The 12,095-nt window shown below is 44.7% G+C and overlaps 1 protein-coding gene across 5 annotated transcripts in view; it reads left to right on the forward strand.

Annotated features, from left to right (window-relative positions):
- CTNND2 (catenin delta 2) overlaps window positions 1–12,095 on the forward strand; it is an 858,429-nt gene that overhangs the window by 838,999 nt on the left and 7,335 nt on the right. For all 5 annotated transcript variants that reach the window (XM_036280167.1, XM_036280169.1, XM_036280166.1 and 2 more), the window contains 3 exons: window positions 2,124–2,250; window positions 6,128–6,259; window positions 11,409–11,482. In XM_036280167.1, coding sequence (XP_036136060.1) covers window positions 2,124–2,250; window positions 6,128–6,259; window positions 11,409–11,482 — 333 coding nt within the window. The remainder of the gene's footprint in view (window positions 1–2,123; window positions 2,251–6,127; window positions 6,260–11,408; window positions 11,483–12,095) is intronic.

Here is a 12,095-nt window from a genome sequence, read left to right on the forward strand (position 1 = left end):
TAAAATTATAAGGTCCCATCTAGTCATTGTGGAATGTAGCAATGTTGGAGTTCTTGGTTCCGGTCATTGCCTCGCATCTTTCACTCTGCTTCTGTGAATGAGAGGAAGGTGGAGGTGGACAAGTAGCCAGAGCTCCTCTTCTTGAGCCTCCAGGGCTTCCCAAGCTGTGACTTGGGAAACTGCTCTAATCAAGAGCCTTGGGCGGGTTATCACTGTGCCCTGTTTCCTATGCTCCTCTTTTCCCAACTCTATTCAGAGCTTCTGTGCCCACATGCACCCCGCCGCTGGCCATGTACAGAGGTGTCTGACTCAGGGATGGCATTCTTGGTGCCTCTAACACACTGCTCATCCGCTGGTCTATGCCAGCTCCATCACCGTAGACAAGTTACCGGCAAGATCACGTTTCTGTCATGCATTAACATTTTCAGAATTGGGTTTTATGAAGGATTTGACAACTTTTAGGTTGTGTCCTTATAAGACTTCCTTCCTTCATATATAGTTTTTATTATTATGTCCATGTTCCTAACATTAGCAGAGATGTAAATACTCACATGGTCCTGTAGTAATCTAAGCATTTCTGCTGAGCAAAAAAATATCTCCAAAAACCTACATAGGACAGTGATGCTTAGTTAATCTACTGGTATATCACCACTAAAACCAAGCCTAGGGTTGTGTTGAATTTATATTAAGTTGTTTCCTTTGGTCTTAGAACATATCAAATGTTAGTTGATGTTCTTATTGTAAAGTGGCTTGCTCACCTTTAATGACATATGCGATATTATTTCTTATGACCAAAGAAGCCAACCTTTGGACTAAAGCAATTTCCTGAGCCACTACTTATAACCCCAAATTATATCCCATTGAGTCCCTTAAACATTTAAATATTTTTAGAAAAAGAAAAAGCTAAAAGAGTTGAAAATGGTTAGCCCTGTGAAGCAGGAATTGGGGGTGGGGCAGGTGTCTGGTTTTTTTTGTTATACTGCCAGTGCTATTTGACAGAATACTCTGATAGAAATAAACTTGACCTATGCCCAGCCAGTGTGGCTGGGTGGACTGAGTGTTGTCCCATGGACTGAGAGGTCCCGATTCAATTCCCTGTCAGGGCACATGCCTGGGTTGTGGGCTTGATCCCTGGTAGGGGGTGTGCAGGAGGCAGCTGATCGATGTATAATTGATGTTTTTATCTCTTTCTCCCTTCCTCTCTCTAAAAAAAAGCAATAAAAACATATTTTTTAAAATTTATTAGAAAAAGAAATAAACTTGACCTAAAAAAAGAAAAAAGACTGGAAGGAAATACCATGACATCCTACCAGGACATCTCAGGGAAAGTGGGGGGAATTATTAGCTATTTTTATTTTCTTCTTTATGCTTTCTAAATTCATAAAATTATCTATAATGTATTTATATGGTTTTTATAATGAAAAATAGTATATATGCTTATACGTATTAACTAGATATTGGAAGGCTTAATGGGGGATTAATTTGGTAGGATGCATTTTGGATATACTCTAAAGTGAAAAATATGATTTCTGGGCCAACGCAGGGAACAGTTTAGGCGTGAAGGCTCAGCTGAAGGCATGACCACTCAGCATGAACCCATGTGGAAGGCCTGCACCCATGGGGACTGGGCGTCTGTGGCAGAGCAGGAAGTTCAAAACTATGTAAAAGAAATAAACCAGAAGGGAGGATGCTCCTTGGCACCTGGCCCTGTGAACAAAAGTGTAAACACTTTGGAAGGTGGTTGAAAAGAGGGCCTGATAGAGTTGGAACCAGGTAGGCAAAGAATAGACTGCTTCGGGGCCATTCAACATCCTTAGCATGTTTTCATTTAAATAAAAGCTTCCGGCCATAGCAAGTTTGCCAAGAGACTGTTTACTCCACAGTTGGGAAGGAAAGCAAGCGCTGACAGCAGACCCTCCCGTGTCAGCCTGTCTGGAGGGACCGGAGGTGGGTCTCATTCACACTCTTCACCATTAACCTTGAAGATGGCACAGAGGCGCGTAATCTCTTCTGACAGACTGCAGAAATGTTTTGCAAAATTCAAGTGTTTGGAACGTGGACATGTCAGGAAGTGAAGAGTCACTCTGCCTTCCCCACTTAACAAGAGCGTGCTCTCTTTGCAGGATGGATGGTCACAATATCACTTTGTAGCCTCATCTTCAACCATCGAGAGGGATCGGCAAAGGCCCTACTCCTCCTCCCGCACACCCTCCATCTCCCCTGTGCGTGTGTCTCCCAACAACCGCTCAGGTAAGAGACGCCCAGAGCCAGCCAGGCCTGATTTCCCTCTTTCCTAGCCCCTTTGCTGACCCCCACAGAGAGGAGAGCCATCCCATCCGACATTTGCTGGAAATATCAAATGACTGTTTTCTTTTCATTGCAATGGTTACTTTGTGTTACACAGACTAAGAACAAATCTCTCACAGGTGTCATGTCATGAAATGCACATCAGACCCACAATCATTGAGGAGCAAAGATAAGAAAACTGTCAGGAGTCTGCAAATCAGCGTTTTTCATGGATGTTTGTCCAACTTACAATAGTTTGAGTTGAATTTTATCAGTTGTACTTGGGATAACAGAGAAGGAGAAAGAGGCTGTGCTATTTTTTCATTTAGAATGACATCTATTTGAACTACATTGAGGATTTCATTACTATTCCATATCTGATTCGCTTTTTACTGCTACCTTTAAACCAGCAGATAAATCGTTGATAAATTCTTATTACAACCAACCGTAACTTTTAAGTCATTTATTTTTTTCTAATTTTGTCACCTTCTCGTTGCTTAACTTTTGAACTAAACCTTTTTTACTTGTAGAGTTACTTTGTTTTTACACCCTTTTTCAATTATGTCATACAATGCCAAAGATTAGAGAAATAAAGGTTTAGTGTATATGTGGCATAGGCTTTATTGTGGCTTTACTCAGAGTCTGTTTTTAAAGCTTTTCTTTTGACATCTGCATTTTGGTTTTGGTTGTGAGAAGGATGGATAATAATTATATGCATGTGTACATGCTCACGCACACATTTGTACACACACCTGTATAGGCTTTCATTTAAGAAAATTTCTCCTGCTCCTTGCTACCCTGTCACTACTGAGGAAATACTTTCTGCAAGTCCGAGGCTGATAGAGAGCACACCCCAGCAGAGGCCCCTGTCCTTGAAGACATTTGTCATAAAATTTTGCACCACACAGTACTGTCAGGATGATGAGGAAAATCAGAACGGAGACTATTTGACTGAAATAAATGACCCTCTCCCAGACCTGTGAAAGCTTATATTTTTTAGGTCTTATGCTTGTAACAGTTAGTCCCACACTAGACAAATCAGGACCCCACCCCGTATGACTGGAGAAACTTCTGGCTGTCTCAGAAGCACAGAGATGGCCTTTGACACATTATTTTCATAATCCTTAAAAAGATAGAGTAATGAGTCTGGCAAGCACAAGGATGATGTCTCTTTAAAAGCTCTAATACTAAGAACCAGTCAGCATCGGGCTGATGAAATGTGTAATACACTGGAAGGTGCCGGAAGGAGCGGCAGCACCTATCAGGAGGTTAACATCCCAGCCCCTGAGCTAAGGTGCTGCCTGGTGTTTCCTCCGTGAGCACATCAAAGACACCTAATAAATACTTCTTGTGTGATATGAGTTTTCCCAGAGCATCACCTAGGTTTACAGAGACCACTGTGCATGAGGTCTCCGGAGATAATTACACACTTGACGTAGTTTAATAAACCCCACCATCTGTGCAATATTAGATTCTAATTTTAAAAGCTTTCGTCAAGAGACACCAAAATATGACTGCCTGCAGTGACTAATAAAAGGCTAGCCTTGATGCAGAAAGACCTGGAAGCAAAGGAGCAAGGGCAGGAAGGGGCCGTCCCTGGAAGGTGGCTGGAGAGCAGAGGGGGGGTCAGCGGGTGGTGGAGGTGAGCGAACTCGGTGCTGGGGCTGCACGCTCTGGGAGTACACCGGAACCGGGCTGCGTCCGGTCAGTGATGTGCAGCAAATGTGGTTTGCTTCCCTGTCTTCCCATTGGGTGTACACCCAGAGAGTCTGGTCCAGCTGGTTTTGGGTGGGACTCAAGCATCTGTATTTTTATTTTATTTTTGTTAATCCTCACCCGAGGATATTTTTTACATTGATGTCTAGGGAGGGAGGAGAGAGAAACATCGATGTGAGAGAGACATGCCGATTGGTTGCCTCCCACAGGACCCCAACCAGGACCAGGGATCGAACCTGCAACCCAGGTTTGTGCCCTTGACCAGAAATCAAGCCTGCAACCCTTGGGTCCACAGGCCATCACTCCAACTGCTGAGCCAAATTGGCCAGGGCAAGCATCTGTATTTTTTAAAGTATTCCAAGTAATTAACTCTAATGGGCGGCCAGGATTGGCAACCTCTGAGTTCCGAGAGCTGAGCCATGAGCCTCAATTTTATCTGGATAGATTTGAGAAGTGGGTGGGGCTTTTCCGGAGACAGGAAGCGATGGAAAGGCCCTTGGTTTACCTTCCTAGCATCTGGCTGTGATGTCCCCTGAGCAGCCTGCCTCTTACTCTGGTTTATGTGCACGTCCATTTGCACACCTGATCGAGAGCACCTCTGGTTCAGAAATTGTGCTACAACTAATGTGTCTGTCTCCCAGTGCCCAGAACAGGATTTTCACATAGAAGATACTAAATTTGATTAAATAAAGCAAAGGTGCAGACAGTAAAAAGAGAGGTATATTCAGGGTTCAGGCTTACCCAGTGGGCCAAAGCTGAGGGATTCTAAGGAGGGCGTGAACGATAAGCTCTAGGGTAAACTGAGGCTTGATTCGGCAGGAGCTTGGGCACTAGCTAGGGAAAGAGGCCTTTATCCTAAAAATCAAAGTTTCCCTAACCTTAATAATCACCATGTCTGCTTGTTAAATATGGATCCCTAGGTTCATCCCCTAAAAATTCAGATTCGAAAGGTCCAGGGCTAAGTCCTGGAATCCCTAAGTCCTCGGGTGAGTCTCAAGGTTGGACGAGTTTCTGAAGCCCTGCCCCGAGCACAGGAATCTGAGGGAGGCTTTGAGGCAGAACAGCACTTTGATGAGCTCATACTGAGTTAGATGCAATTGTCTCAGCTCCGGGTGTGAGGAGCGTCTTGTGGAGCACGGAGGCCAATGTGAGGACAGCCACCGGTGGGTGCAGGGCTGGCAGCCGCATTGCCAGCGGGCAGGCAGCACTGAACCTCCTCCATCACATCTCTGCACTGACCAGGCTTTTCGGTTCCTCCCAGTTCATCCCATCTTTCAAGAGAAGGAAACCTCTTTTTGTTTGCTTCCTTACCTCCAAGTTCAACCTTTTCTGTGTTCTGAGACCAATTTGTTAAAGATTCATGGGGACTCCTGATATCAAGCCATCATTGTAGAAATGGAAACACAAAAGAATGACAGGGCTCACTCCCTAAAGTTCAACAGGCAGCAAGAGTCCAAGGTACAAGGTATGGGTGACATTGTTCAAAAGAGCTGGAGCAGGACATCCCACCAGGAAGAAGGAGCTGTCCTCACTCCTTGCCCCCAGCCCACCCCAGCAGGTGTTCTTGGCTGGTTGGGTTATTTTGGCCCCACAGATCATCCTGTGTGGAGACTTGCTTCCTCTGCCTTCCTTTAAGGGAGTTTTTGGGTAACTTGGTATTTAGGTAAAACTGCATTTATTTTGATCAGAGTTTCTTCCGTATCAGTAATAGCTCCTCTGAAACACATCTAATTTAAAAGAGGGAAGAAGGAGAAAGGGAGGGAAAGAACAAGAAGAAAAGAGAAGAAAGAGAAACCAAGACCGATCTCATTCTTAAAACTATTTCATGCACCATGGGCAGGTCATGTCCCCACCAGGATGTCTCTCTAAGAAAAATGGCCCTGAGATGTAGTTCTTAATTACTTGCCTTCAAGCCATGTGTCCACTTACCTACAAAGCACCAAATGACGCAGGGTAAGGAAATGGGTAAAGACAAGAGCCAAAGAACAAGTAAGTCAACAGGTCCCTGCACACACACTGACACATGTTGAGCCAGGTGTATTTATGACCTTAACGGTTTGTGTGAAACACTGTCCATGCTGTGGAATGAGACGCAGAAAGTCATCCTTTTGATTTCTTTACGTAGCAAGTGCCCCAGCTTCACCTCGGGAAATGATCAGCCTCAAAGAAAGGAAAACAGACTATGAGTCCACTGGCAGCAATGCCACTTACCACGGAACGAAAGGAGAACATGCTTCCAGGAAAGACACCATGACAGGTAAGCTCAGCTTTGCGCATTTCCCCCTCGGAACTGGAGACTTGATCTGGGACAGGGCAGCGGGCTGGGACATCAGACTTCAAGCCATGGTTGGCAGCTCAGCAGGACTTAGCAGCTAGCAAGTCACTTGAGAGCTTGACAGTGAAGACTCCAGGAATTGGAGATGAGGAGATTAAGTCAAAGAGGTAAAAACTTAGCATCTTATTCCTGAAAATAGCTAAGAGAAAATGTCCTCTGTATACTTTATCCTCAGTCTTTCTTCACCTACGTTTCTTCTCATTTGCCCAACTTATAATATGGTCTCATATTAGAGAAAGAAGTGACCTTAGGTTTCTTCTTAACTGGCATATCAAGCTTTGCCCATTAGGAATGGAGGGAGGAAAAAGAGGGTAAGAAAAGAAAGGGAGGGGAAAGGAGGGGAGAGGATGGGAGGCTGGGAGGGGGGAGGGGAGGGACTAGGACAGCAGCAAGGAAGAGGATTCAGAGGAAACCCATAGGACTTCTGTTGAGACATTTTCTTCTCTTACCTTGAAACTAAACTCCCAAGAAGATTCATTAGAACCAGTGACCACAATTTCCCTAAGGACTAATTGATCTTTTATGTTCCTCATTCTTCATCACCACAATCATACCCATTGTCTCTCGTCTCATCAGCTAGGACTCTGGAGGCCACAACTGGCGCCCTTCACCACCCGTCCAGTGTGCCCTGCTCAGCCTGTTTAATAACCAGACTTGACTTAGCTCTCCTTTTATTCTGTACAACTCTCCTTGGGATGGGGTTTGCCTTTCACATTCATCATCCCCTCCAGGCTCTCCATACACCTACCTCTAATCCCATTTGCCCCTCCTCCAAGGACTTGGGGGCATTGATGTAGAAGGGGCCAAGCCTTGGAAACAGAGCTGCCAGAATCATCAGGATCTTTAACTAAGGATTCACAGCTTTCTTTGCCTCATGGACATAGAGATGAGTCCCTCTTGAAAACCAGCGGTGAGGAACAGGGCTTTCACACGACAGGGCCAGTTTGGGCCAGTCATGAAACTGGGGTGTGGAGAGCACAGCCTTAAACACACTCTGAGACCCTCTTATCAGAAAAATCTTAAAAGCATGGGGTGCATTTCTCTGATATTATTTAGGTGTGGACCTGTAGGGAAGCAGAAAGGCAAATGGGATGATCTATGAAGATTTCTTCCAGACCAGGATATCTAAGAACATTTTTCTAATGGTTAATGTATTTTCCCCAGAGGCAGTGTTTCCACAGTCATTCTGCATGTCTGCATAGAGAGAAGCGTGGTAAACAATGCCCATGATCTCCACTCCTAGGTCAGCACCCTGCCTCCACATCCAGACCCTGTACGGGAATGTCTCACCCTCACCCCTGAAACATCTCCATAATGGGAGACCTGAGCTCATTATTTAGGACATAGCTTAGTATTCCCATTCCCTGGCGTTTTTTCCCCAACAATGTCACCCCAGTTGTAGATGAGCATGAACAAAGTTGTGAATTTAGATGCTGAGTCCCTAGAGTCAACACATTCAGCGAAGAATCTAATTTGTCCTGATTACTGCACAGTACTAGTGGCACTGAATTCACCTGTCCCATTCCTTCTGTGATTAGCCACCTCACTGGCTGCCAGGGAAGATAAATTGAGATTATAACTGCAAGAAAAAATGTGAAATTGGCTGCGCTGTTATTTAAGTTTAACTTTCCTCTTTAACTTTCTCGCCTAGTGGAATCATTCAAAGGACTTTTAAATGTGGGTGTTTATGTTGCAATAGTTCTAATGGTACATGATCTTGCACACATAATAAAATAAAAATAAAATCTAATGTGTTTCTAATGTTTAGTCTTCCTAGAAAATGGCAGGGATCTTGATGACTCCAATATTGAGATATTTGTAAATTTTCAAGTATATATAGAGAGGCCTAAGCAGCTTTGCTCTAATTTATTTAAAATTGCAATTCAACACTACACTATCCATCATGTAGCAAGCCTAAAAGAACACTTAGATCTTTATTGAATAATATGTTTATACAAGAATGTTCCCTCTAGGCCCACAGGTACTGTGTAAGAGACAGTTGTTATTAACACATTGATGGTGGTGGTGATGGTGATGGTGATGGTGATGGTGATGGTGATGGTGATGGTGATGGTGATGGTGATGGTGACAGTGGTGGTGATGGTGATGGTGATGGTGATGGTGACAGTGGTGGTGATGGAAGGGGTATTGGTAATGAGAGTGGTGGAGATCATGGTGTTGTGGTGAGACCAGTGGTGGCATTTGCTACTGTCTGTAGTGATGTGAATAAGTCCCCAACCAAGCCTGGTGAGAGCCAACAAATCATCTGTGAATGGAAAGGTTGAATTACCAACCTCCACTCTCCAACACTTCAGCAAGTGCCCATCATTCCAGCATTTATTTGCAGATCAGATTTCTTATGACCTCCACATCAAGAGCAGTACTTTTTCTCAATGAATCCAGGGGACACTTAAAGTTCCGAGCATTGAAAAATATCTTTAAAAAAGATGGCCACTTTCTAGTTTCTAAAGCATCAGAGGATGTCCTACCCTTTTCCACAAAGGGAATATTCCCTCTGCTGTAGGAAAACCATGGGAAGCTTCACCCTCAAAATGCAACATGGGAAAGCTTAAAGTGAAAGCAGTTCTTTGCTTGGGTTATAATCTCATCTACTAGGTCCTAGAAATAAAGATCCACTTAGGTTTTTCATTCCGGGCTTCCCTCCACCGCCCACACCGCCACCATTTTCAAGCTTAGATGGAGTCTCTTAAAATGTCTCTCTCTTTAGTGTTTCTTGCCACTGAGGACCCTTCAGAAAGCCAAAGTCAGCTGTTCATTCAGGCATGCAGGACTGTTAGAGCTTCTTCTGGCGGTCATAATTCCCTGGGAACATTACGTGTTCAGAAGCACGCATCACAGGGCGGCTGTGTGATCCCAGCAGCTACACCGTCTGACTTGAAAATTCACCAGGGGATTCTGCCCTCCCCTCTGAGCTCCCAAATGCCTTGACATCAGATGGTTTATTCTGCTTTTGTCTCCCTTACGCGTTTTGAAGCCATTCTCATCTTTAATATGTTGATTCAGTCGGAAATTGGAGCCTATAAGAAAGGGGAAAGGCATTTTCCTATAGTCTGCTCTGAGTTCCACATACAGGGCAGAGCATTCAGGAGGACGTCTGCTTCCTGTGTCTGCAAAGGCCATGAGTTCAATCCCAGCTACACAGTGCCCAGTGCAGTGGCCAAAGAGCAGGAGGAAAGAACTTCAAGTAGAGACAACTTTAGTTCAAAAGTCACAAACACAACAGGGAGGAAGGCCAATGCTATAATAGTGCATGGTCTACCAAATAAAATTGCATTTTATTCATAATAGAAAAAGTTTTTTCACCTTATTTTTAAAGTGACATTTCATCAGCAAATGATAGCTCAGAAAGCTATTTACTGGTTCATTAATTCATTCAGCAAATAAAGCACCCATGGAGGTCAGGCACTGTCCTAGGTGCTGGGATACTTACAAAGGTGTCAGCCCACAGAGCTTCTGCTCTCACAGAGAAGGCAGATAATACACAAGGTAAACAATAGAGCAAGCTCACCAACAAGGTAATGGCACATGGTGTTCAGCGTGATGGAGAAAACAACTGGGTAATGAGACAGAGGGTGCCAGGTGGGCAGGGTTACTTTAACTGACAAGGTTATGGAGGAGACATTTGTGTCAAAACCGAACCACCCGCAAGGAGTGGCAGTCCAGGGTCTGGGGGAAGTGAGTTCCAGGGCGAAGGAACAGCAAGTACAACAGCCCTGAGGCTAAACAACCTCGGCAGCTCGAGCAAGGAAAGTGGGCCAGCATAGCCAGGGCTCCCCGAACAAGGGGGAAGAGTGGGAGACACTTCAGACAGGCAGAGGCCAGGTCATTCAGAGCCTCATAGACCATAATAAGGAGCTTGGCTTTTACCATAATCCAATTTGTCTAACAAGATGATTGCTCAGCTATTGGGAACAGGATGGACAGAGGAGGGGAGGCTGGGCCTTCAAGGGGGGTTCTGTAGCATCGGTCCACACAAGGGCTAGTGGATTTCACAGGAATACAGAGACGGGAGTGATGTGTATGCAACCAGAGCCTCTCTGAGTGGTGTTTAAAATTGAAAATAGGCTCTCAGCCCTTGCTTCTCAAGAAAAATTTCCCAAGAGGGGTTTTATTGCACAGCTGTTATGTGCTTTTAGTAATGATCACGGGTGAAATGGTGGGTTACGCTGACTTTGTGTCTCCCACGGCCTGTCTCTGACAGAAGAGATGATGTGTCATCCTATCTCATTATCCCGTAGACACTGGAAGCAAAGGATAAGCCCTTCTTTATTTCTAGTGTTTCATACCCCAGTGAAACTCTACAAAAAATATTGTCAAAATCTCTTTCATCATGACCTTATAGTTACTATGAGGGGAATAGTGCCCAGGGCCCTTCTCTGGGCTTGTGGCATGAGCCTCAAGGGTTCCAGGTGAAGAAGTAGGTGACTGAGCACCCTACCCAGGCCTCTGGAAGCTTTGGTAACTGGAAGAGACTTTCCTCCCTTTCAACTAGACCTTAGGCTGCTCAGAGGACAGAGGGGACTCCTGTGTCTGTCTAACAGGATCCCGCAGGGTGCACACAGGGGTGCTTCCCGCCTGTCCTTCAGGCCTTTGAGAAATGAACAGTCTGAAAGATGACCAAGCACTTCTGTGAACTCAAATTAGAAATTTCCTTCTTGTCATTCTCCTGCCAAAACCCAAGCTGCTGGTACGGATTGTGGCATGCTTCAGTGCAAGTGACAAGCTTTTATTACCCACCAGTGCTCACCAGAAAGGAAGGGCACAGAACTTGCAAAATGACCATCTGTTTGTCGCACCTGCCCTGACCCTGTCTGCAATCTGAACGTTCTTGCAGGAGGCTGACATGCTGTGGGGATTTAATGGGAGAACTGCGCTTCTGTCTTAACATCTGTACACAGAGTGAAGTGTTCGGGGCCAGAGAATTTCTTCCACTTGGAATGGTCCGCGAGAAACCAAGCTTGTTAGGGCGAGAACTTAGCTCGATAACCATTAGTTCTCCATTTGAAATCTTGCTCTCTTTGCTAATACATTTATTTCCCTTTGCTTTCAGCTCAAAATACTGGAATTTCAACTTTGTATAGGAATTCATATGGTGCGCCCACTGAAGACATCAAACATAACCAGGTAAAGGAGATACGGGACATCTGTAGTATTTCTTTTCCCCTTCGACTCATGTGAGCTGTCCTGGAATTGTAAAAATACGTTAACTTCTGTCCACGTGCCTAAAGAACAATAATAAAAAGACAGTATAGTTCCCTGCCGCTCTTCCCTCGGTGTCACCCAGTATCCATGTGGGTGGTGGCAGTCACTAGAACAGCCTCTTAAATTTTACCACAACCACACACTATTTCGTGGTAGAACACAACTTTCCTATGATGGAGCAAAACTGAAAGAGAGAAGGCAAGCCCCAGTTACACAAGTAGAACATGCTGGTTGCTAGATAAATTGTCTAATTACTGGACAGGGATTAAGTAGCTCCTGTAACCCAGCCAACTCTCATTAGGAAGAAAGCATTCATTATGAGTGATAGTTACTAACAAGATAGACACGTCAACTTCAATAGGAACAACTAAATAGACTGCATTTAAAGTGCCTTGCAACTCAGTCTAGTTGGAGAATCAGCAACCACAACATCACCAAGAGCGTGTTCAAAAAGCAGAGGAAATTCTTCTCTGTCCCTATCCCCCACCAACAGGTTGGGGTCATCTGTATCAGACACATTTCATCAAGATGTCCA

This window comes from Molossus molossus, unplaced genomic scaffold, assembly GCF_014108415.1.
Source record: "Molossus molossus isolate mMolMol1 unplaced genomic scaffold, mMolMol1.p scaffold_m16_p_3, whole genome shotgun sequence".
In the NCBI taxonomy this organism is placed as follows: Eukaryota; Metazoa; Chordata; class Mammalia; order Chiroptera; family Molossidae; genus Molossus; species Molossus molossus.